Source organism: Pyxicephalus adspersus, chromosome 6, assembly GCF_032062135.1.
Source record: "Pyxicephalus adspersus chromosome 6, UCB_Pads_2.0, whole genome shotgun sequence".
NCBI lineage: Eukaryota > Metazoa > Chordata > Amphibia > Anura > Pyxicephalidae > Pyxicephalus > Pyxicephalus adspersus.
The window spans coordinates 8,846,023-8,873,353 of record NC_092863.1 but is presented as its reverse complement, the minus strand read 5'-3'; the positions used below and the strand labels follow the sequence as shown (position 1 = coordinate 8,873,353).

The following is a 27,331-nucleotide window of genomic DNA, read 5'->3' as shown; positions in this document are numbered from 1 at the left end:
TACCATCTCCTGTAACATGGCCACAGTCTCTTACCATCTCCTGTAACATGGCCACAGTCTCTTACCATCTGCTGTAACATGGTAACAGTCTCTTACCATCTGCTGTTGTTTGTCAGTTTTCTATAGTATTACATAGAGTATTGTTTGACCCTTGGAGATGTTGAGGGTCATGCTTGAGGCCTCCTATGTCAAGTATGGAGTAACCAGCATAGTCCACTAGTGAACACCCTTTGCAATGTGTTGCTTTCCAATATTATAAATTTCTATGTTTCTGTATTCCATTTTATTACTTATAGATACCAGCAGATCCTACACAGAAATCTGGTCTATCTTGCCACTATAGCAGACTCGAATCAGAACATGCAGTCCCTGCTTCCTGCGGTGAGTACTAAAGTCCCTACATATCTTCATCTTTACCCATGACTTGTACTTTAAGGACCTCTATGATAAAAGTATTGTGCTCTGATATCAGCATTTGATTTAAACATGTAGTGATAGTGTTCAGTGTTTTCACATACCTTTACATTCACAAGCAGGTAAAAGTTTTGTTTTATAGGTTTCATTTGGAAGCAGACATGACTATACTGGTTGCTGTCATTGTGTTATTAGAATACACTTTGTGATGGTAATCCTTGTGCTTGTCATCATCATGTAATAGCATGGGTAGTTTTGTTAAAAAGTTTGTTTGATTGACCATACACCCACATGTTTATTTTTTACTTTGTAATGATTATGGTGCTTTATAAATTAAAAATTATAGTTATTATTTGCAATTTGAGTTATTAAGGAGGGCAGTGTGCAAGCTCAGATACTTACAGTCGGAACCGCCATCAGGGAGGGAACAAAAGGTACTTATGTACCCGGCCTTGATTAAAAGAGCATGCCATTTGCAATGCTGGAACTTAAACAAGGGAGAGGGAGGCTCAGAACATTTACCTTGTATGGGACCTGGAAATATATGGTGGGGGCCCTGTCTACAGCAACCAATCAAAATATATATTTCACTTCATTTTTCACTTCAGTGAACTGTATGGAATTGTTTCTGTACCAACCATAGGCAACATGAGTCTTAGTAATAATCTCTCCCATCTTATTGTGTGTTACTTCCCCCACCTAGATTGTAAGCTTTTCGGGGCAGGGTCCTCTCCTTCTCCTGTGTCACTGTCTGTATCTGTATGTCATTTGCAACCCCTATGTAATGTACATCGCTGCATAATATGTTGGCGCTATTATTATTATTATTATTAATAATAATAACAATAATATATTTGGTAAACCTCCACCATTGCATCACCTGCCATGTAATGCATGTATAAGTATGCTAAGTATGTTATTTTTGCAAGGTCGTATAATAATGTATTTGGTAATCATTCTCCATTGCATGGTCGGCACCTTCTTTCTAAAGCAAACCTATGGCTATCCATGGTGCAAGCTCCTGCTGTCCTTAATTGTGCCATGCCTGCTTTGTTATATCTAATTACTGTGCCTATCCAATAATGGTGTATAAGAGTGGCGGGCCCATGGCTAAAGACAACATTCAGATCTTGCCACACAATGCATGGATCAGTATGCTAAATATGTTATTGCTGCAAGGTAACAGAAAAGGGCGTTTATATTTATATATATTTTTTTTATTTTATTTTATATTTTTTTAGTTATTATATGTATATACTCTGTGTATACATGGCAATATAATCCTACAGCAATGCACATTAATGTTTTATAATGTGTATTGTTCCTATGGCTGTATGCCAGTTTACAGCCTGCATTTCACATAGATAGAGACAGGGCAGTTGACATAGAATAGAGAAACCAATCTCTCTTTGTGTTTGCATCCTTTGTCTGTAGCCTGGTACAGTTTTACCTGTGAAATGACATAGTTTTATTTGCAGCCGCCAACACAGAACATAAACCTGGGCCCTGGAGGGATGAGCCAAACCGGCCCCAGCCAGACCCTCCACTCACAGGGCAACCTGAGTGACGCACTGGGTGCCAGCCTGCCACCCTCCTCCCTCATGCAGAACCAGATCAGCAACGGTGAGGCCTGTCTCTGATGTGTTACAGTTGCCTAGCAACCCAAGTGCAAATGCTATGTGTATGTTAAATTGCTATCTATGACGGGCCTGTGTGTCTCTTTGTAAAAAAAAAAACTCTGCACCCTTTGTGAAAAGAAATGAGCACATGCAAAGTCATCGTCCATTTTGGTTAAATTTTTTAGCCTGAATAAATTCTAGGTGTCCCAAACAAAAACATCTCATTGTTACAAGATGGCAGAACAGGCTTGGCCCTCTGGCTTTATTCGTTCCTGATTCCCTAACCTGCGACAAGCGTGTGTCCTAGAAGGACATATGACATGACAACATGCTTGTTCCAGGTTCCTACCTCAGCATCAGTATGACAACCAGGCAATGAGTCTGTTTATATTTGTGGTTTTACCTGTATTTTGTGTTGTCATACTGCAGTATTCATTAATACAAATACAATACAGTTTAAGTATCTGAAGTTTCATACACTGGGCCTGATTTAATAAAGCTCTCCAGGCCTGGAGAACATAAACTATCGTGGGAGAACCTGGGTCATTCATCAAACCTGGAATCGATCTGATCTAGCCAACTAATACCAAATGTTTTTTAAGAAATCCATTCAAGTCATAGTCTATCTTCTCCAGTCTTGAAGAGCTTTAATGAATCGGGTGCAATGTGTTGGTATGCATCAAATAAAGTGCAGTGATAGTTCTCCAGAAACAACGTATTACTTTACTACAACCACAATCTAAAAAAACTTTCAGCACTAGCCAACTCTGAACTAAGCCTACACTGGCCACAGAGGTTAGATATCATTCCTTAGATTGGTATTCAAGTAAATGCCAAATTGAACATATCGCTAGGTTGAAATTTTGATGTTGCCTGTATCTAAAGACCTGTGTTTTGGGTTTGTGTTAAAGAAATTAGTTTGGAACACTGCTGAGATTAACAAACATTCATTGACATGTGTATTTGAGCAGTAATTGACCTCCATCTGACTTGCTGCTGATCTGCAGTTGGCCTAAAGTTGATCATCTTTAAGTTTTGCATTCCTCCAGACTTGCATTGGACTGCAAAACCTGTTTGAAGCAAACAAAAACAAAAACAGATACTCTTATACAAATCCCCATCATGTTTGTAATTATTCTGATAAAACAAACAAGTTAGTAATTAGGGATTTTTACTATATCTTTGTTTTCTTCTAATTATTTTAGGACCCAATCATGTGTCTATGCAGCAGTCTGGTCAAGCCACAATGCCCACCACCAGCATGAGTATGGCAGTGAGCTCCCATGGCACAGCTCCAGGGTATAGCCACGCTGTGCCTAGTTCTCAGAACTTGCCAATGCAAAGCCAGGGCTCCATTGGAAGCTATGTGTCAAGGGCTAATATTAACTTGCCTACCAACCCAGGTGAGACAAATTATGTATTAAAATCCCAATTGTTTTGTGTTTTGGTTCCTTAGTCAGTCACACATGTTGCAAACAGATTGTACAATTGTAGTAGAGGGGCTTCTGATTGTATATAAATACCGGTAAGAGTCCCTTACTCCTTTTGTCTTGGGGACTTTGGAGACTATTTTAGACTTGTGGTCAACTGCAGCAATGTACCACATTTCCAACAAGTGCTTGTGTATGTGTTGCCGATGTGGTGAATTATGTCATGGTTCCTGGAAATGACATGCTGCTTCTGGCCATCTGGTTGCTTTTCTTCTTTTGAAAGAAGGTCTAAACTGCAAATTAAATTCTTACAAATGCATTAACCTTTGGTGCAGTTTGCCGCTCCTGGGCGCATTGCAAACTGCTGCTATGTGCCCAGGAGCGGCAAACTGCATCGAAGGTGCAGCTTAGCTCCCAGTTTACCTGGGAGGAGCTTACCTTATGGCTGGCAACCGCAAGTGTGAAAGGGGTCTTAGTGTATTTCTTTTGGGTCAGCAAGTAAAGGAAAAACTCCCAAAATTGAAGCATACATCTAGGAGTTCAAACACCCGATACTCTGTTTAAACTAAAAAAAAAGTTTAAATTAAAGTACTAAACTGGTGATAGTACTGCCAATGCCAAAATCCTGAAAATTAGAAAACTCAACAATTCCTTTCAGCTTGCTGCCTCACTATTGGTTTATCAATGTGTTGGGCAGGCTAACTGGCCAATGGTGGGGTGGAGGAGGGTGGGCTTTAAATAGGAAATCAACAAAAACTCATCAAATGTATGTGTTTAAATTTGTCATTTTAATATATTAGGATTAGTTTTCATTTTGACTAATATCACCTAATATAAAGTATGGCTTAGACCTGGTTTTAGTCTCTAAACCAGCTTCCAAGATGTGTCCTACTGCTTGTTAGCAAATTAATTTGTTTCCCCCCATTCCACAGTGTCCATGATGCACCAACAAGCTGCCAGTTCGCATTATACTACAGCACAAGGTGGAGGACAGCATTACCAAGGGCAATCTTCCATCTCCATAATGAGCCAGAGTAACCAAGGAAGTAGCATGATGGGTCAGAGGCCTTTGGGACCATATAGACCTTCACAGCAAGGTGAGAACTTGTTCGGCCTGTCTGTTAGCAAATCACAGATATTACAACAGAATGTTTACTTTGTACTACCTTGCTAGTCTTTCAATTAATTAGCAATTGATGGTTTTGGTTTGAGGAGGACCTCAAGTGTGGTAGCTTTGCACCAAATAGGGCAAATGGCTATTTATCAGTATTGCCTGAAGTCCTCCTTTTCCCATTATTGACTTATCATTTCTAGTTCTGTACTGTGTTAGTGTTTGCAAGTGGTCCCCTTGCTGTCTCATGTCAGAGCTGACCCCTGATAAGTAGTACATTGATTACTGGTTATAACGTATTCAAGATAAAGTAAAATTGATGGAGGAAAAACAGATCCACACATGGAATAAAACAGAAGCAGGGAGATCCTTGCAATGCAGATTTTCACATACATCTTTCTCACCAGAAAGAAGAAAAGTAAGGAGCAGAGTAATGACCACACCAAATCTCTCTCTAGGTCTCTTGAGACTAGCAGGAGGCCGTAGTACTTTAGATGATCTCCCACTACACAAATACAGCCATTTAGCAAAGAGAGTAACTCTATCCTTCAGAAGAAATTCAATACACATGATAGACTTTTCAGGATACAGCTTAGGAGCAATAAACATTTTTAGACATCTATGTAACATTGCAGATCTTAAATTTTAATGTTCGGGCATTTTTTAAAGTTTTTTTTTTTATTTCCTTCTTGAACAAGGTACAGTAACTTCAGAGGATCTGTAACTTCTGTGATTGGCATGGGTTACTGCAGTTTGACCTGTCTCATTAAATAGGCTTGACAATGCTTCTTCCTAAATAGCAGAGGTTTGTTTTATATGTATATTATGTACTAATCTGTATTCTTGCAGGTTCTGCCCAACAATACCTTGGCCAGGAAGAGTATTATAGTGAGCAGTATGGACACAGCCAAAGTTCTTCTGAATCAATGAGCCAGCAGTATTATACAGACGGTAAGCCTACAACCTATATGCAAATTGTAAATAATTTCCAGACAATTATTTTTATCTCATAATTGATGAGGTTATTCTTGGTTTTAAGGACACAGTGACTACGCCTACCAACAATCCTCCTATGGGGAGCAGAGCTATGACAGGACGTTTGATGACTCCTCACAACATTACTATGAAGGAGGTCAGAAACGAAAAAGACAATCCTACATATGTGTTTTTTATCATAATCATATTCTATAAAGCGGTTTTGCCAGGCTGAATATACTGGTATTTATTTTTCTTTACCTGATAGTAAGGCTTATATCAGACCAATGATTCTTTGATTAAATAAGAGCACTCACCTAGTTCTATGGCACTCCAATGTCACAGAAGTGACTGGTTTCTAGCGATCCAGATGCCAGCAGTATCATTTTTGTGACAAGGGTCTAATCGTCCAGATAAATCCTACATTCTATCACCAAGCCTTTCGAACTTTAAATAATTGTGAGAAAGCAAAAACATGATTGCAGCACCATTTTTTACAGTCATGGTAACCTTAAAGCCCAACTCTAGCCAAAAGTTTTTATTGTGCTTTGGATACAGGAGAATATTTTATTCTCTGATATTTATTTTTTATGAACATATTTTTGGCAGAGTGAGGAAGGGATAGAACATTTTGAAACTATTTATTGTTGTTGTCTGTTCCTTCCTCTCCTTGTGACAACTAGACCCGCCTACACACACATTTCTTGCATAGTTGTCACAGAGACAAGAAACTAAGGGAAAGTCTCTTAGTTAGGTCACACAAAAGTGTGAGTGACCCCCCTCCCCCTTTAATATTAACCTATTGCTTTTCAGGGAACACCCAGTACAGCCAACAACAGAGCGGATATCAACAGGGAGCAGGACAACAACAAGCTTACTCCCAGCAGCAGCAGTATTCCAATCAACAGAACTACCCCGGGCAACAACAGCAGGGATATGGTAAGTAGAAAACTTAAGTTTTATAGAACTGTGGTGCATAGTGTCGTCTAGTGTTTTTATTTATAAAATGAGAAACATGGTAACTAATCAGTTAACACTATTTCTTTATCAGAGGGGGGGGATTGCATACAACACCTAACTACAGACAATGTGTATGTTAACCAAATGCCTACAGGGTGTTGCACTTTAAATGTATACAATTCAACATAATCATTTTTCTTCCCAGTTCCAGCACAAGGCTCTTCCTCACAGTATTCCAGCTACCAGCAAGGCCAGAGCCAGCCATACTCCAGCTACCGGGCACCCCAGACAGCATCTTCTGCCCAACAACAAAGGCCATATGGTTATGGGGAGGTAAGAGTAGGGGTCATTTAAAGGGACTCAATCACTTTGCATGTATGCTGAACTTATACCTACTTTCTCCCACCTACCAGCTGCTGTATCCATCTAATAGAACTGTTTCAAACAGCCAGTGTTTCTAGGTATGAGGAAGCATGTAACCTTTCCTCTGCATGCAGTGTTCAGGCCTGGGTCATAGTCAGACTAGCCAAAGATTGCCACTTTGCCCATTTAAGACAAATGATGCATAGTAAGACACAATCACTAATCAGCATCAAATCTGCCCTCTTGGTACAGGCAAAAACATAACACCAGACACTTGATTGTCTGATGGGGAATATAGCATTTTACATGCCATTCTTTTCTATAAAATAAAATATGTTCTGTGTTTACAGGGTCAATATGGAAACTACCAGCAGTAATCCAGCACTTCAGCCCTCCAACAGTCAAATTTGTGTAGGTCTGGAGGTAACAGGACTGCAAAAAAATAATTATCAGCAATGCTTACTGAACATACCCATTTCAAGATGGAGAGGAGATTGTGATATCTTCACCCCGTAATGGTGGAATTTTTCCAGATCGAGAATGGTGTGAGATCTATCAGTATAGGCATAAATGTACCCAAATATGGACTGAACATGGACAGATGGTAGTGGGACTAAAATTTTGCTTTTTTTTTATCATAAGAACAACCTGTCACCAAACTAAGGTGGAACCCTAACCAATCAGCTGAATTCACCCTTTTTAACTTGCTATGTGACCAGTTTTATCTGCCAAAACTTTTTTTAACTTGCCTCCAGCATGGCAATAGGACCATAAATCATCAACTTGTTGTTATTTCACAGGCTAGTAATTGGTGGGTGTAAATCAGTAAATTTTAAATGTTTTCTTCCTAGCTATACACTGTGGTAGGTGTGCAAAACACAAGATTGGCCAAACAGAATATAAATCCTTTGGCAGGTAAAATAATTCTCATATGGGATCAGTCACTCTCTTTGTGATCCACAGCAGTAGCACCTAGTGCTTAGTGTGCAGTTGACCAAAGCATGGTCTATTGGTTCTCTCCCCATGCATTAGTCAGCGATAGCAGTCTAGAATATTTTCAGATTTCAGAAATTTCATCCTGGTTCCCCTTCCCCATGTCTGATAGGTCCAGTATTTCAAAATTCAAGCTGTTTTGATCATGGCCTGGTACCCCCCCCTTTCACCACCACCAATGAAGGGCTTGCTCCTTAAAATGTTGGAAGGTGGGTTCTACAAATCTCTGCAATGGAAAACTGTGAACCAGGTATTCTTTCTGCCATTAGGTTGCATCATTCTTTGTAAACATGCAGTCTGCATCAATATAATTGGACTTCCTGGAACGTCTCAGCCCTGTATTAGGTACACAGTCTGTCCGGGTGGAATTGTTTGTACAGTTGGTGTTTGATGCCTATTTTAAGAAGCACTTTTTTGAGAAGCAAAGTTTCTTTTTTTGTCTCTGTCCAGTTGTATGTATCCTATATAATATTGCTTTAATGATCCAGATGTACAATATGTGTGCCGATGTATTTATTGATTTTAAGTGATTGTAGAAGACAAATCTTACTGGACTGGCCAATTCTTTATTGCCTCTGTCAATAGGAGGTGTCAGTATTTTTTTTAATTTATATTTTATTTATTATATGTCATACAAAAAAATAACTGATTTTGCACCTCATGCTTTTGGTTATGCACTTTCATTAGTTTAATGCATAGTGACAAGGGGCCACACCCCAAAAACTAAAGGGATTGTGTACTCACACGTTTGTTTTGTGTGTCAACCTGCTGCTGGCTTTATCTGTTTTCTAACTTTATGCTTTTCAACAGTGCCCTTGAATATGACACAGATCTCCAGCTTGCATCTACAACTTACCAATTACTTTGGTACTTTGTTCTTGATTTTGTGTAGTAACATGCATGCCAATTAGCCAATTAGCGCATCAATTTATTTTTCCAGTCATTTTAAAGTATGTGTCTGACCAAAAAAAAAACAGTACTTTTATGCTCTTTATTTACATTTTACCATATTATATCTGCAATATGTACAACACGCACCTAAATTCTTGTTTGAGCAGATTAAACAGTGCTTCTGCTACACTGAAATGCTAAGCAGTGTTGTCATCCTTGCCTATTTTTTTCGTGGACAACAGGACACCCTCTCCTTATCTCATCAGTTACATAGCGTATGGGAGGGGGGTTCCTCCGACAACATTGATTGGGATTTTAGTGCAGCAGTGACTTATAATTATATAAATATGTATTATAATAATATACTGTAAATAACTATTTATTATTATTCATTAATATTTTTTATTTATTTTATTTGGTACTTACTTAGTTTTTATTATTTATTTATTTTGCCCAGACATAAACTTTAAGATATTTGAGAGTTTATAAATAGGGAACACCAGGGAACTTTAACTGTGAGAGACTGCGAACGTACTACAGGAGTGTGTTAGAAACTGAAAATCATTGCTATTGCAGTTCCCCTACAATTCTAGAATTCTAATCTTTATATTGGTTATTGATGTCCGAGGCCAGCGTCATTTACACCAAAGGACCACATGCAGTCAGAGATAGAGCACAAGGACTCCATTGCATCTGCAATTGTCCAGTTGGGATTCATTCTTTTTGCAATAATAATGTCTCAGAATACAAGAAAGCTCTGTGTCATATTAAAGTGCACTTCCTTCCTTCAAGAACATCATGGAAAATTTGTGAAAAGGGAAGCCAAGGAAAGAATGGCAACCAATCAGGTGCTAACTTCTGATCTCTAAATTTTAGTAAAAATATTCCCCCTGAAAACTAATAAATAAGACTGGTGGGTACATTTAAATAGAAGAAATCTATACAAATATTTTATTTTTTTTCAAATTTACATCACTGTTGATAAATTAAATGGAAAAAATGCAACTATCATATCTAAGGATTAGAAAGTTGCAATATATTACAGTTTGTTCCTGATTATAAATTTATTTTGATGGTCGTTAAAGTCAATATTGAGCTTTGGAACCATTCAACACAATGTTTTCTGCAGTAAACTTAACTCAGAACTATAAAGAACCTTGCATCATGTAATATCCTTCAACTGCAGTTCTGCTCTATTGTAATAGCTTTGCCTGCAGAACAATCTGTATATTATAGCAGGATAGACAGTTATAGTGATGAGGGACTCAAACCTGTGACAAATGTCCATATTTCCCTATTTCTGAGTTGATCAACCAAAAGTTATCGCGTGTAGATTCGTAAGAACCTCACGTCAGGTTTAAAATTTTTGATCATAGAAGTATCCGACAGGTTGTCGTTAATAGTTTCTGTTTAATTGAATTTTGGAGCTACCTCCATTAAATAAATAAAAATATTGCAATCAATCTACATTGTGATTGATTATACAGAATTAATAGCAAAGAATGTGTGTTGATTGAATGTGCAGTTGTAAATTTTTGAAAGACGATCATCCTTTTGAACCAAAGTCAATTTATATATGGTTAGCTTTAAGTGCTCAGATTATTGCATATCAGATTGGATTGTTTTTTGAACAGTGGTGTATATTAGAAAAAAACAAATTTCAGTTTTCAGAAACATAGTTTCTATGGACACAGGTCTCCCTTTAAATCCTTTTACATTCCAGATCCTTATGTGAGCACCTATTTTTATTTTCCAGTTATTCTATAACATAATCTGTTACAGACAGAAGTGACCACGTTGTAATTATTATTCATATGATTGCTTAGAATTAATGCTGCATTTGTAAGTGCATTGGAAAACTGTTTGTTTTTTTCATACTGGAAGAAATCTCTGTACCGCTGTACATTTTGAACAAACTGTCGCATTGGAAAGTTTGCTTTTTATGAACAATATAAAAAAAATATCAAATGCCAGTTTGTCTCAGTTCTTTGCTCGAAGCAGTTGTCATTAAATGGGGCTATCATACTGTTAAACCAATGGATTTATATGTTAGCAGGTTTTGGATGAAGTTCATAAATCAGTTCCCAGGGGTGTAAAAATCTAGAGTATATAGTAGGAGGGGTGAGGTATTGATGGGGTGTATAGTGAGAGGGGTGAGTTAAATATGGGGTGTATAGTGAGAGGGGTAGGGTAAATATGGGGTGTAAAGTGAGAGGCGTGAGGTATGGATGGGGTGTATAGTGAGAGGGGTGAGGTAAATATGGGGTGTATAGTGAGAGGGGTGAGGTAAGAGGGGTGAGGTAAATATGGGGTGTATAGTGAGAGGGGTGAGGTAAATATGGGGTGTATAGTGAGAGGAGTGAGGTAAATGTGGAGTGTATAATGAGAACGGAGAGGTATATCTGAGTTGTTAAAGTGGAAGGAATTTAAGAAATGTGCATTACCTTTTTAAAAAGCATTGTATTAGCAAAACTTTAACTTTTTATCTCTAAAAACAACTTTTTTTTTAGGAAAAATTATACATGGGGTATTTTTGCATGGGTCCTGAGTTCTCCCAAAACAATTTTGGTGAGAATACCAAATTCAGGGGCACAAATTGTCACAAACCCTGTATTTTGGGACGAAAATTACAGAAAAACTATTTATTTATTTGATCATCACACATTTTATTCAAGATTTATGGAACTCTTTGTGAAACTATCTTGAGCAGATAGCTCATCACTACTGTATGATTTACTGCCTCCTCATTAATAAAATGAAATCCCTCAGGAGACTGTGACAACCTTTTATTGCAGGACATGAAAGTTCTGAAAGGAAAATCGTGTCTCACAAAGGCAGAGGTCGTTCCAAGTTGACGGCCATTTTTCTGGAGTCCGCCTCACATAGACTTCCATGAGCTCGGCTCCCACAAAATGGCGCCGGTAGTGAAGACACTCAGGTCCCGCGCCATGCAAAGGAAGTACAGAGGATGGGAACTGCTGGAAGGTGAGCTGGGGAAATGGCCGGTGTGTTGTTGTGTGAACTATTTATACGTCATCTGCAAGCCATTGGTGTCCATCCTGTGGGAGATTAAAGTTTCAGTCTTTGGTCAGAGGTCTGGCTGGGACTGTTAATTCCATAGCAGCTGTACAGTGCAGGAATTACCCCAAATCCCCCCACGTGCTGCAGCAATACTCATTAAAGAGAACCTGTCATAGAGGCTGTCACCTCTGACAATAGCATGGCTGTCATGCCAGCTCTCTTAGTTTTAATTAATTACAGTCATTGATTCAGAATATGCATGCAAATAATGTTCCTCCATTCATGTGTTGGGGGCATGGCATGCAATTAATAATTTCAGGTCACCTGAGGCTCTAGGAAAATTTTACTTTATTACTCATGACAGGGTGTCATCTGTACAGCAAAAGAGAGGAAAACTTGGGGACATGATCAGTAATTAAATACTTGCAGAAGTTCTCATTCTTACATATAATGTATAAAACAAAACAAATTAAGCATTCATTGTTACCTAACTTTATACTGTTATCCCCCACACTGCACCACATCTGGTGCCATCAGTGGTGGAGGGGCCATCGGTCTGACCGCAGGAGGTGTTCAATATTTTAATTGCAGCACTGGAGGAAGGGGATATGACCACCCTGTATAAATATATAAATGGTCCATATAGAGAACTCTCTGCCTGATAATTCACTGTGAGGTCATTACAAAGGACACTTTGGGTCTGGGGGAAATGAAGTTTAAGCTCTGGATAAGGAAGGGATACTTCACTGTAAGGTCTGTGAAAATGTGGAATCGGCTCCCTCAGGAAGTAGTTTCAGCAACTACTATAGATTGCTTTAAGAAAAAGCTGGATGTTTTTTATTACTATAGAATATAACTGGGTATTAAGGCTTTAAAGTAAAGATAACAGAGACTGTTGATCCAGGGAACATCCGATTGCCTCATGGAATCAGGAAGGAATTTTTTGTCCCCTGTTGGAGCAAACTGCCAGGGATTTTTTTTGCCAACTATGTCCATAGGGTTTTATATCTGGGATCTGTTTATTTCCCTAGTGGTTGAACTTGATGGTCTTTTTTCAACCTGACTATGTAAGAAGGTGATTAGGTAGATATTTGTGCCTTTAATCTGAGGTGGACTGTGAGCCTGGGTTGTGTAATGACATCTATCAGGTGAGTGCCCATGACAGCCTGGACCCCCCTGGAGGTGGTTGAATGAGGATGGCCATCATTTAACCTAAATCAGTGTTTCTCTGCCTTTATACCATCGGGGAACCCCTGTTATAATTACTATACCCAGGTGATGAAAAGGGTAAATTCAGATTCCAATAGAATTCCAATAGAAATTACTGTTAAGAAGCAGCTAGGAATCATTAGTATTACTTGACCCTGTTAGCAGCATGTGCTCTTCTCTTCACAGGTAGCGATGTTGGCAGTTCAATTATTGTCTCGGCTGCGTGCCTTGTCTGAGCAGGTTCGCGTATGCCAAGCTGTCATTAGTCAAGGTGTCCATTTACCATTTCTACTGCCAGCCCCACGGGTGTCACATGAACGTACCCTATCCACTAACATCCTACTTTATGCCAAGCAAAACCACATCAAGAATAAAAGAGATATAAGTGAGAAGAAGCTGGTGAGTAGCTCCATCAAATTACTATTTATTCCTATTTTCTTTATATATTATGTCACATTAGTTATCAACTTCGATAATATGTTGCTGCCCAAAGTTTGTTGTTATCTGGACCCCGGGGGTCAATGTGCAATCATACTGGGAATCCAACAATAACCATACCATTATGCTGCAATCCCAAGGGTGATCATACTATTTTTCTGCATTCCCAAGTGTCAGTTTATAATTTTTGGGGTGGCATTTTTGCATAAATCACATTTTTTCCTAGTGCACCTATAAGATATACTAATAGTGTCAGGGAAACTCTAAAGCTCCCAGGAGTATAAAAATGGGTTGTAAACTGTCACTGCAGAAAATACACAACTGGCCTTAAAATGAGAATGTATTGCAGTTTTTCAGCTTTGTATTTGCTTCACCTTTTAGACCCGATACTTTGTCGATCATCGGAAAGTAAAAATAATTGGAGGAGCTGGTGGAGATGGGGCTTGCTGTTTTCACAGTGAGCCTCGAAAGGAGTTTGGAGGACCAGATGGAGGTGATGGAGGAAATGGGGGACATGTGATAATTAAAGGTAAGGGGAGTTGCATTTTTTTAGTAACACTATAGGTAATTTAAAAAAATTATATTTACTTTAAAATTTGAATGAAGTAGCTTGACTACTCCGACATACCCTTTCAGTGCTGGTAAAAAAAATGACTCAGAGTCAAGGATCACGGATCTCGAAATATATTTTGCGTACAATCACCCAGTACATCATTCTTCTGGAAGTTACACAACAGGGGGCATTCCTACTTCTAACAACCATTAGTCAATAGGAAAGTTTTGTTTAGATTAATTAAGATTGGGACTCAATAGTAAATGTGTAATGACTGATAAGATGGGTGCTGCGGAAGCAGGAGCCAAAGATGCACAGGGTCCAGGAGGAGGAGGTAAGAAAACTTAAGAAGAATTTATTAAAGCACTGGACTAAATAAGTAAGTGTGTGTTTTATTGTTTGCTTTGTTAATATACTAAATCTTCTTTAAAGGGAAGCTATCCCAACTCCCCTCCCCAACACGTGCTGTGTCTTAAAACCTTCTCTTAGGAATCGGTGGTTACTTTAAAAAGGAATTCATGAAAATGTCATATATTCTTCCTTTATTATGGTGCAAACTAAATAAAAGATTAAAGCTTTAAATAGACAACAGACATGTATTAGTTATCTTTAAACTGTTTTTAGCTGCACATTAGTCAGATGTTTAGTATTATTTTGTGATGTTCTCCAGAAAAACATAAGGGAAAAATGGTTTTATTAACACTGACATGTAAGGAAGTTTCAGAATTGCTGCTTTATATATCTTTGTTATGTTTGTTTGATGCTTAGTGGATCCCTGTGTGAAGTCTTTAGCCTCCATTGTTCCTCTATACCGGGGTATTGATGGACGTCCAGGACGCAGCAAGAACTGCTATGGAAGAGGCGGAGAAAATGTCTTCATCAAAGTAAGTAACTATCAGTTTGGTACAGTTTATCACAGAAGTAATGCCGGTGGGGGAAGAAACTTACATCAGTCCCTAAGCTGCTTCAGCTGGGATTATGGATCACATGTTCCTAGCTGAAGGGTTCTAGGAAATTACATTTAAGTAAAGACAGACAGTACTTACACTAATGCTTCTCTTCAGCCGAGATCATATACCCAGTGCCTAGGCATTGGGACGTGGGAATCTCATTACCTAAAGACTGTTCCAGATTTGTCCAAAAAATATCTACATCAACATTTACTAAACCCAGATGAAGGGGCCATCATATCTGAATCAGCATTTGCTGTTTTTATGGTATGTGTTTGCTGAATAAAATATGTTCTGGACTTTTTGCACCTTGCTGTGGTGCAGAACTAGTAAGTGGACTGGGAGTCAGAGGGCAGTTTCTCTGACAGGTGGCTTACTGCTTGCCATCGGAGACTCTCAAGACTAAAGTTCTTCATTAAAAAGAAGTTAGCAGTGACAAAATCACACTTCATATACTTTAATAGGTTCCCATCGGAACTCTGGTGAAAGAAGATGGCGTGGTTATTGCAGATCTATCCACTCCAGGTGAGGAGTTCATAGCTGTTCATGGCGGGATTGGTGGAAAAGGAAATCGATTCTTCCTTAGCAATGAGAACCGAGCCCCGGTATTGACAACACCAGGAGAACCTGGGGAAGGGAAGACAATCCACCTGGAACTGAAGACCATGGCACATGCTGGCATGGTATTGTTGAAGTCTAATCTGATGGTTCATACACAAAGCCTATTTCTAGTCATTTTCCCCCTTATGTTTCCTCATCCTTCCCTTTTTTAGAAGTCTGAAAAACTTCTGAGTTTTATAAAAATGTTTTTTTCTTCTCTGTAAAGGCGATATAAGGTGAAACCATACTGAACAAAGTGAGTAGTTCACTTTACTTTAAAGAGACCCTGTCACCATGTTCTGCCCTGACAGCTAATCATAAAATGGGAATCTCTATGTATGGTACTGCATTTAGAAAGTTCTAAGCAGAGACATTGAGATATTGAATTAACACTTCTGGGCCACCCCCCCCCCCTTCCTCCATAATGCTTAAAAAACTGTTTTGTTTATTGATTTTATAAAATGCAGTAAATTAAAATAAAAACAATTACCCTTTCTTTTGTAGGTTGGTTTTCCTAATGCTGGAAAGTCATCTTTGTTACGCCTTCTTTCCAACGCTCGGCCAGCAGTGGCAGCATACCCATTCACTACACTCAATCCGCATGTTGGCGTCATCAAGTACCAAGATTATGAACAAATTGCAGGTATGGAAGGCTTCTTTTTGAAAGATACGCATGACTTTCATAGAAAAAAATTACATGCATGACTTGAATATCAGGCTTAGGAAAAGGATGGAACAGTTTAGCAGAAACCTTGGTCTGTTGGTCTGATATGTGCAATTTCACTCAGCCCATTTCACAATAATATTTTAACCATCTAGATATAGATATTTTTTGTTTTTATGTGATAAATTGAAAAATACACATTCTGTTATATAAATTATATTATATGCACCTTTTGACATATGCCATCAAATGTTTGCACAGTACATCTTAATGCATCTAGGGTTATCTAAAGCACAATGATGTAAATCAAGAACAGTGGTTTTATACAATTAGCAAACAGTACCATTGTATTTTATTGGATTACACATATTGCATCCAAAAATTTTCAGCGCTTAATTGGCAGTGCTTATACTAGTTTACCTTATAACAGTGTTTCTTGGGATTTTTAGCGTAGGGGAACCCCTTCTATAATTAATATTTCCTTAGATCATAGTGCATTAGTGAGGTGGTCAGTGGGAAGAATGACTCTTACATTGCTGGCCAGTGGGAAGAATGTCACCCTTACAGATAGCGGAAAAGTTAATCGGTGTCAGTGGTAAATGACCTGAGAGTCAGAAACTTCTCATTGCTCAAGAAAACCCCAGCAATCTCTGGAGGAACCCTTGGGTTCAATGAAACCAAGGTTGAGAAACACTGCCATATACATTACAAAATGTTCTATTGCAATACGGTTTACAGCCATGTGGGGGCGCTAAACAACCTTTTCTCATTAATATGGTTACTGCAACATATTTCAAACACTGGGTTACCTACAGTACATTCTACGACAGTCTTACTAGCGTTGCAGTGGATCTCATTACATTTCGGCTTTCACATTCCAGTGGTTATTAAAAGTTTACATTTGCATCTCTACTAAAAATTAAATGATTGGTGTTAATGCATTTCATCTATTTAGGTTGCTATCCTTCAATATTCATTATCCTTCTGTATCTTAAGACCTTTATGTGCTTTTAAAACAGCCCCGCTGGTGTCCTTAGTTTACAGATGTATCAGTAGTCAGTAGTAACAAGATATTATATCTGCATGTATCTATATTCATGTTTGCACAAATCACTTGAGGCAATTGGCAAAATTTTAAAAACTGGATAGGGTCAGAAAAATGATAAAGGGGAATCATAGGATGGATGGATGAGTTTAAGTCAACATTTAATTTGACTGGACAAGGTCCTCTTATACAGGGTTTTAGTTTGTATTTATGTGTGCAGGTTTGTCATCTGCAACCAAATTCATTGTACAGCTAATATGTTGGCTCCTATATTCATAAAATAATATTAAATAAGAAAAAAATATTTCCCAGTGCTCTAAATATTTCCAGATAAATGGTAGACAATACACAACTTTCCTTTTTATTGCAGAGTGTTGCTGAATATTTTGATACTTTATAAATAAAACAAAATATAATCAAATTTTACTTTTACCATTACTAAATAATTCATGATAGTTGGTAGACAAATAAACCATTCTTTTCAAATGAATATTTGAATATATTGCAGATTGTTAGTTTTTGCATATGAATGGCTTGTATCATATATATAAGTTTTAATAAGTTTAATAAGAACTATTAAACTTATATACAGCCCAAAATGCTGTATGCATAAATTATATATTTTGCGTAGGATAAGCTGTAAGACATAAATGGGTTTTTATACATTTTTTGAAGACATCCAGGAATGGAACCTCTTGGAATTCCAATTGGTGTCAGTTGCATTTAGCCGGGCCTGGAAAAAGACCCATGCACCGTTTTGGGTAAATCTTGGAAGTGATCTAGTAAAGTTTTATCTGCAGAATGGAGGGACTACAGCTCCATAGTCTCTCCCTGAACCCAGGATTTGCAGTGCTTTAGAAGTCAGCTGATCAGTTATTCATTTTTACTATCAACCTATGTGAGCAGAAAATGTAAGATGTGTGATCAGTTAGGAGGGATGTTAAAGTTGCTAATCTGTCTGCAGCATTCTGTATTAACTGTGACGCAAGACTTATTCTTGTGACCCCAAAAGTAGGTTTTTGCAGTAATCCAGGGACCTGGCGGTTTAGAAGTATTCTATAAATAAAAAACTGTATTCTCCGGTAAGTATTAATGGAGAATACAGTATACAAAATGCGTTCTCTATTTGATTCTCATCAACCAGAAAATCAACTTAAAATGTCTAATATTTTTTTTTAGTGTCACTCCACTGCGGTGCTTTTGTTTTGCTTGTGTTTTGTGTATATCTGGGTATGCCTGTACTAGTGACAGAAGATTGTAAGCTCTTTCAAGGGCAGAAATTGGTGTGAATAGTTTCATGTTCTTTGTAAAGCGAAGCAGGAGAAGTGCCAATGCACCATAATTGTTTGACATGAAATAAACATTTTAACCCTTTTTCTCTTGTTGACCTCTCAGTGGCAGACATCCCTGGCATCATAGAAGGAGCTCACCAGAATCGTGGTTTGGGCCTGGCTTTCCTTCGGCACATTGAGAGGTGTCGGATTCTTCTCTATGTGTTGGACTTGGCACATCCTGAGCCCTGGACACAATTGCACTCCCTTCAGTACGAGTTAAGCCAGTTTGATGAAAATCTCATCCAGAGACCTTACGTCATCGTGGCCAATAAAATAGACCTTCCCGGTGCCAGGAAGACACTCGCCAGTTTACAACAGGAGTTGGATGGTAAAATTATTGCAGTATCTGCTTTGACCGGAGAGAATGCAGAAGAACTGATACTCTATATCCGAGAGTTATTTGATGGGCAAAGAACTGGAACAAAGAAGTCTGAGAAGTATGCTGGCTGGTAATAAAAATGACATCCGGTGACAGCTGCCAGCAAGAAAAGCATTTGGATGACTCACACAATGACTAAGGACAACATTTTTTTATTATTTCTATGAGCAATACCTGAATACAACCACCTACCGACTGCTTGTTACTACCTAAGCATCTGCCCACACTAAAGACTAACCCTAGCTAGCCCTGGTTGCAAGCACTACAGGGTTAACCCAGATAGTTGCATCTAAAGCACCACATGCTTTTGGTGTGGGCAGACGCTCATGGTCAGATGTATACTGCAACACCTAAAAGTACCAGTAGCTGGCAGCATGTGCCTTGTAATAATCACATGTACCATAAAACTGATATATTTAAAGGGAACTGAGAAAAAGAATTCTATAAATTATAATTGTTATGTAATTTCTAACATTTCTATTTTGTTTTCTTGGCATTCTGTTTAATAGTAAAAAATAAAATCTGAGAAAAAGGAGTGGAGGTCATCATTGTACTGGGTCTTCCAGCCTTGAAGGTTTTAGTTTATTTGTGTGCCTCACCAAACCATTAAGATACTACAATTATCTTCATCTCTAATAAGTTTGCAATACTTCATGCAACATAATACTAATTTGCTTTACCAGATATACCAGAGCCAATTGCCATGCAAACACTTTTGTGATTAATGGTATTAAAATACTTTCCATTCTACTCTTCAACTGCTATTAGTTGCTGACCACTAGGGAATTATTGGGTGCATTCTGCATGCATTTTTAATTAAAATGCCCTTAAAAATGTTTTTTTTGATCATCTCATTGCCTTGATTATTTCTCTATCATTTTACTTGAAGCTTCTTACATTACAGGCCTTCCCTGCTATAGAAGTTTCTCTTTTGGTAAGATCCCACATAGCAGTCCTTGACTGATCCCCTGGCAGATATAAGACACAAATAAATGCAGATTTGTATTTACCATTATATGTATTTCAGCTCTGTATTTGTCCAACGTTGAGGACAGTCATGGTAAAGCACAGGAAAATATTAGAATATGATGCATTATATACTGAAGTTTTGTTGTGAATATACAGTTTACAACATAACTTCAATTGCTTGTTCATATATTTGTTATATTACTGACTTCTTGAAGGATTGAGGTACAACAGTTGGATATATTATACGATTACATGGACAAAAAAATCAGATGTCATTTGGTTAGGAAGTGTTGGGTGTCCAATCATAATGGCATATATGGAGTTAACACGTCTCTGCTCCCTTATACTAAAGTAATTAACGTTCCTGGACAGCCTGTTGTCCCAATTGAGACTGATGAATTAATCCTGAGCCGTCTCTTGCCTCCCACGAAATTTGTACCAAACAGTTAAGTGGCACAAATTGTATTTGTCAGCACTTGGATTAAGCTCATTTCGAGAAACATTCATCATAATTAAGAGTCACAGGGCCAAGTGGAAGGAGAGCAGCCAGTTTAATGGGGCCCCTTGTATGAGACTTGACCCACTGGCCTCCTATTTGCAAATGGCAGACAGCTCCCTGTCACCAAGTGTTCAATATCCCACACTGTAAATCCTCAGCCTGATATTCTACATATTGAGCAAGATGACTTCAACCTTTCAGTTTCCTTTTAAAAGTCGCTGATACTTTATAGGGATTTAAAAGACCCACTACACCCCAGCCTGGAATTTCTATAAACAAAATCACATGAAAGACTCCATTGAAGGGATTCCCTTGTAATTTTTGTGTCACTCTTCCTTCATAATAAATGTGTACCTGGGATAGATCTCCCAAACGTGTTGTTTTGTTGTAGGTGATTCATCGGGTATGTGACATGATTACCTGGCTTTGTAATGATGTGTAGAACTGGAGGTTGTCACAGGAATATATTTTGGTGTCCCAGAGTGGTACAATGAGCTTATTTTTAGTTTTGTCAGCAAATATATAAAAAAGAAATGTCGGCCTTTATGTTGGCCTTTATGGTGCCAGATTTTGATAAAAATTGATGTAACCCATATAAGATAATACCTTCTAATAAACCAACTTCCAGATATGTTTATATGGATCCTTTAATATCACCAACCATTATGCAGTGTTTAGATTTTGTTTTCTGCACCGTTTCTAGGTGGGCAGATTCACATTTTGTTTGGGGAAGGGTTTCTAATTCCATTTGAACTCTGTTTCATTGTAGTTGGGGTGGGGTTGGGGCACAGTCCCTGCAACAGATTTGTTGCTTCTGACCGTGGCATTATTTTTTCCTTCCCTGCAGTTTGCTATGTGCCCGGCTATCCATTCATTTTTAGACTGCACGTCTTAAAGAAACAAAGCACCATTAGGTATACATGTCATGATATAATTATGTAGGCTGCCATTGCTGACCTTACCTTTTGAGAATACCAGGTCCCTGGCCATCAAACTCACTGACCTGGAACAACTATAGAGAGACGGAGTCCTAATATTTTGACACTTTTACAACATTCCTAGTTGTGGCTTGTGATTCAGTCAGTCAATTCCAAATGACAATTATTTTTAGACAGAGGCCTGCCACAGGTTTCCTTGATACACATGAAATCATCTCCATGTGTTCTGCAGCGTATTTCTCCACTCTGTCACTGTTACTCTACCTATTCATTCAAGAGATTGTCATTGTTTGACGCATTCCACCAAAGCAGACTCTTTCAAACATAAAACTAACAGTTTTTGTAGTAAATTGCATTGCTTTATTATATTCATTTTCTTTCTGCTCTAGCTGTAAAAAGAAATTGTATCTTGATGATATTTCCCCTTCTACGGTAGTATATCTGGTGAGCAATTTGCTAGCTCACGATGGTGCATTTTGATCATTGGGTGAGAGAAGAAAATATGTCTCAGAAGCTGATTGACTTTTTTGATTCTCACGCTTCATGTTATTGAAGATGGAATCCTTGGCAATTCCTGAAAAGCTTGAATCAAATTGTGTACTAGACAGTATGACTGCTGAGCTCTTAAATGTTTGGGTACACAAGTAATAATCTGGTTTGCAGACGTTCTACTTCTACAGGCCTGATGTATGAAAACGTACATTTTTTACCAATGGCAATTGGTTGTCCTTCACTCACATCTTCTATAGCCCATCTGAATCATTTCTATAGGAAACAAGGAACATCTGTCACTTTTTAGGAACAATAAAACTTTTTTTTTTCCAAGCTAAACATCTTCTTACAATGCCTACAACATTTTGATTGCAATTGGCATAATTTTATCTCAAAAGAGCTAGTTGTCATAAACTAAAGCTCTTCTCTTTTGACACTTCTCGATTTCAGTCCAAAATTATCAATGGGCAACAAAGGCAAAGAGCAGCTGTCCCTTTGTAGTTCTCATATAAGATTATGTACAGGTCTCAAGCCAGTACAAAAAAATATTTAGTGTAACTGTAAAAGAGGGATGCTTCTTTGAGTATTCCTACAAGCTATGATGATGCTGACTTTTCCCATAGACTTAGGGTGCAGCACTGGGTCCCAGCTTTGAATGTGGGCCAGGACACTATCTGCATGGAGTCTGCATGTCCTCCTTGTGTTTGCATGGGTTTTCTCTGGGTTCTCCCCATGTTTGCATATGTTTCCACTGGGTTCTCCCCTTGCTTGCATCGATTTCCTCTGGGTTCTCCCATTTTCCAAAAACATGCGGTTAGGTTAATTGGCTTAGACTGTGGTAATGACATGGCATGACTATGGTAGGGACATTAGATTGTGAGCCCCTTTTTAATGGACTTTGTAAAGCGCTGCGTAATATGTCATTGCCATATAAATACTGGATAATAATAACACTTATACCTGTTTCAGCTATAATCAATATGATTCAACAACAATAATCTAGGGCTATATAGCAGTGGCATCTACTTGCATTCCCCAAATCCAGGGAACCTTGGTTATTATTAGGAAATCTCCAACAGTAGGTCATTAAATAAATTGGGTTTTTTAAATTAAAATAAAATTACTGTTTTACAATGTTGTAGTTTTATATGGTACCACTGCACTTTCCTTTGCATTCATTGTAGTTTTATAAAAACATGTAACCACAGCAGAGAATTTCAGTGATAAAAGAAGCAGTTCAATAGCATTATTGAATGGCTTCCAGCAGCGATAGGTCTCCAGAAACCTGACAATAATAGCTTAGTAACTGACAGGACTGAACATCACGTGATTCCTTCTATTGAATTGCATTGGTATTGCACTACTGAGGACAGAGATACAAATGCAGAACAGTTGAAGCAGTGATAACACTTATCTCTGCTTTATAGGTATGGAAAGGGCTGTCGTGTCAATAAGAGAAACTGATATCTGTATAGAAAAAAGAAACACATCGATAGAGTTTAATACAGCTGTGTTACCAGGAAAGGATGGTAAGACTGGAGCTGTATTCCAAAAGCGTTGTCACCCCTGGATAGGAAGTGTCTTCAAATAATACCTTCCTGGTTTTAATTACATTGAATAGGGCCACGTTTATCTATGTATTTGAGAATATTTAAAAAAATGTAAAAAATGATATTTAAATATACAAATATATATATATATATAGACAGCCGTGATTTAAGAATTCTGGATGTCCAGAATTGAGGTTTCAACACCCCATCTCCTCATCACTATCCATGTGGTGGGTGTAGAAATTTTCATTGCCCCCCCCCCCCCCCTTTAGTGGTAATAATTTATAGGTGTACCCTAGTGAAAAACCTATAAATCCATTGTCTTTTTTTATGAATGAATGAGGATTAGAACCACACAGGCTAGGACACGGAGGAACCCTGGTTGACCCCTTGAAATAGTTTTAATTTATTTTACAGAACATCAATGCCTACAATCATTTGGGTTTTAACATGACCAGTGAGTTGAAAAACGTTTTATACAAAAGTTGGCATTCCAAAAGCATCTGTACCCTAAAGGGAAACATTGTTTTTACACTTCATCCTTAAATTCCCCTGTTCTACATACAGAAATATTTTTTTTAGAACTAGTTATAACATAAAAGAAATATTAATAGGCAAAAAAAACACAGACTGAAAATAATTCTGTTCTTTAACACTGTAAATATATTGGTTGCCAGTGTGCCAGGAGACCAAACCACCAATGGTGACTTGTCATGGAACATCTAACAACATTTAAAGGTACCCTAAACTTTCACAAAACCATGGTAAAGAAAATGATGGTCTAGGGTACCACTGCAAAGAATACATAGGATCCACTTGCTCTTGAGCTATATCAGGGGACCCAGCCATGTTTGCATCAATCTTTTTCTACCAGCTTCTTTTCTCTACAGGATAAAGCTGTAGTAGCTGAGCTTAAAGTAGACTTGCATGTTTCTTTTATAAATATAGAGGTAACATTTGGTCATTTTTAGATACAAATTGCATTTTATTAAGCTTTTGTGTGCAATATGATGCATGGCCCCAAAAGTTGAAAAAGAAAAATTTACTTGTTTGATATTAATGGGAAAAAATCAGTCATATGTTGCTTTCACATAAACAGGGTAGTACTATTGATCTTTTCAGCACCCTAATCCCCTGATAGAAGACCTACACATCCCTATGTCTATATACCCTGATGTCCTTTATGATTAGCTATTAGAAGACTAGATGGATTTGTGCCTCATTATTCCTGAATGGTGATGGTAAATTGATCAGCAATTGTGCTTGCTTTTATCAGCAGCCTTTTATTTCTTTATCTTCTTTGTCACCTATTCTATCACCTAAATAGCCTGCAACAGCATCAATATATCAAGAAAAAGAAGGGAGGGATGCCACATGTTGGTTAAACTGCTGTCACCTGTAGATGTGCTAAAGCTGAGCAAAGGTAACTTTTCCATTCACATCAGTGGAAATGGCATTTCTGATCTCAGCGTATCACTATTCTACAAAAACACCAGTATATTTAAAAAAAAAACAACAAAATTAATCCCGGCAATGATTAAATAAAAGAAGAAACATTTTTTTTTTCAATACAGTTAGTAAGAAGTTATGTGGATTACAAGACTGGCTGTACAGAACTGCACAGTCTGGAATTTTTTTGAGTTTACAAGGGATTGTGTTTCTTTCTGTCTAGCAGTATATTGTTCCTGATGCAAGTCTGGGCTCTGTTTGTTAAACAGGGAGTGTGGCATTACCTCAAACATTCCCTAAAGGGAATCAATTACAGCCATTGATACATTTAGACCTGGAAGATTCCCACATGGGAATGCTTGAGAGAATGTTTGATTCCCTGTTTTTTAAATAGAGACATCCATGTCATCTCAAACCCCAATAATGCAATATACTCTTGTTGTGTATTGAAAAAAATTTCACTCTAAAGAAAATCTTTACTTTTTTAGGTATAGCCCAAGGACCCTCACTTTATCCTCTGCTATGGATCAGCAGTTACTTGATATAGGGGCCCTCTAGTGCAGTCCAGGATATCACCTTGCTACAAAAAGCTGTCAGAAACTTCAGTCATGCTACAGAAGAGACTGTGGGCGTAAGGTAGGAGTTGCTTGAAACTTGGGACATATTTTAGAAGACAGTTATTACAAGAGATGGCTTGGGATCACTGCCTTTACATTCCTTTTAAAATCATTGTTTCCACATTTGACTTTTAGAGTCGTTTTTTTTAAATGTGGCACATTTGACACTGCTCTCAGCAAGATCTAATAAATGAGAAAAACGTCAAACAAGAAAAGAGATGGACTGCATCAAAAATAAGATTGTGTAATGGAAATCAAACTATTAGAAGCCAGTAGAAATAATATTTTTAATCACAGTCTTGTCTTATTGGGGAAAAGGAGAGGCAATGTCCATTCTGCAATAAGCATTCTTACCTACCTGATCATTCCATGGAACTAATAAAATCATTGAGTTGTGCATGTTGAGCTCAGTGTTTCCCTAAGGTTGCCATAACTGAATGAACCCCCATGTGCCTGCACGAGAGGTATATCACTACAGCCCTGACAATCAAGATGGCCAAAGATCACAACTAGGAAGAGAATAAGGAAGATGATGACGGCGAATTGCAAAAGAACAGGTTCAGGTTTAGTTCTGCTTTAAATTTCAGTAAGATTTTAAAGGTAGCGTACATGTATCATCAACAGAGTCAAGTCCATAATACTTTTTTTTGTATTTTTGATTAATAGGACAAGGGTTTTGTTGGTCCTACAACAATTTCTAAAAACAAAAAAGACAAAAACAACACAAGATAATAAAAGTGAGAAAGTAAATCAGATAATGGGCAGAGAAATGGGCTTAGTGATGAGAGGAAGGCAGAAAAGAGTCATAGAAGTGGGAATGATCAGAAGACTTTTTGATAGTGATATAGAAAGCTGAGTCAGTTAAGAACTTTGCTTCCTAGTGATATCCAGCCTAACCACAGTCCAATGGCATACAACTTACGTATACCAAAGCAAAACTGCCAAGGTTTAACCTACCTTCATTAACAATAGTATTCTTTAAAGAGTGTGGTTATCCCCGGTTTCTCTCCCAAAAATGTGCAGCTGGGTTATTGCATGAAAAAAATCAGTGCATGAAAAAAACAGAAGCGCACCTTGAATTTTCAGGTCACAAAATGTTATTAAAAATAATAAATCTGCACAAATCAAAATTAAAAAAAAAAAGTTGCAAAGGGTGGCACAATGTTCCACTTATTAAAACATCCAAGACTTCTGACTAATATCCTCAACTGTATTAAAAAACAGAATGAAATTACTGACATTTTATTAAATCAACAGATTCTTCCATCTCTCTGGAATTTGCAAATCTTAAAGGTCATCTTCATTGGCTGAGTATTTATGAAGGATTTGGCAATCACGTCACCTCCTGTCTTTGTTCAGAACAGTGATATATATTTAACAAATCAGAACCAAGGAGCTATAAATATCCTTTATTATTTTATACTCCAGGTTTGCAGTCAGTTGCCCTCTAGCAGTTGAAAAACCAACATGTTTAGTTGGGGTGCTAATCTGAAACTTTTACTTGTTCCTCAACCACTAGCAGGCCAAAAGTTCACAAGTAAGAGACATGGAGGACACAGAAACTGCACTTCCCATAAAAAACACTAAATTTTTCATATTTTTTCAGGCAAGGTAATAATTTACCAAAGTATAAGGAACAACTCCAGGCAAATGTATCCAAATATCTTCTAATTTATGTGTGTATGCCTTCAAAAGCCATGAAAGCAATTTCCAATTCAGCAGTTCAGGTTGTGTGTAAATATGCTAATACTGACCTGCTGAATGCTAAACAAGGCTTTCATTTAGAATTCTTGCCCTATGGTATGAGGAGGATGCATTTATTTTTAAATAAATAAATAAATTTAGCAGATGTGAAGTATAGCCCTTAA

At 37.8% G+C, this 27,331-nt stretch overlaps 2 protein-coding genes across 3 annotated transcripts in view; both read left to right on the top strand.

The window, feature by feature from the left end:
- SS18L1 (SS18L1 subunit of BAF chromatin remodeling complex) overlaps window positions 1-11,737 on the top strand; it is a 16,462-nt gene extending 4,725 nt beyond the window's left edge. Inside the window, exons 3-11 of one of the 2 annotated variants that reach the window (XM_072414455.1) lie at window positions 297-381; window positions 1,893-2,037; window positions 3,239-3,436; window positions 4,396-4,560; window positions 5,424-5,525; window positions 5,614-5,706; window positions 6,363-6,488; window positions 6,715-6,842; window positions 11,552-11,737. In XM_072414455.1, coding sequence (XP_072270556.1) covers window positions 297-381; window positions 1,893-2,037; window positions 3,239-3,436; window positions 4,396-4,560; window positions 5,424-5,525; window positions 5,614-5,706; window positions 6,363-6,488; window positions 6,715-6,842; window positions 11,552-11,611 — 1,102 coding nt within the window. In that variant the 3' untranslated portion in view covers window positions 11,612-11,737. Of the gene's footprint in view, window positions 1-296; window positions 382-1,892; window positions 2,038-3,238; window positions 3,437-4,395; window positions 4,561-5,423; window positions 5,526-5,613; window positions 5,707-6,362; window positions 6,489-6,714; window positions 6,843-7,222; window positions 10,730-11,551 lie in introns of those variants that run through there. The other variant, XM_072414456.1, reaches the window with a different exon arrangement.
- Window positions 11,604-19,484, top strand: MTG2 (mitochondrial ribosome associated GTPase 2). The gene is made up of 7 exons (XM_072414459.1): window positions 11,604-11,741; window positions 13,173-13,385; window positions 13,806-13,953; window positions 14,746-14,861; window positions 15,392-15,610; window positions 16,032-16,170; window positions 18,632-19,484. Exons 2-7 carry the CDS (start codon window positions 13,179-13,181, stop codon window positions 19,021-19,023), a joined length of 1,221 nt encoding a protein of 406 aa, XP_072270560.1. The 5' UTR covers window positions 11,604-11,741; window positions 13,173-13,178; the 3' UTR covers window positions 19,024-19,484.
- The last annotated feature ends 7,847 nt before the right edge of the window (window positions 19,485-27,331 follow it).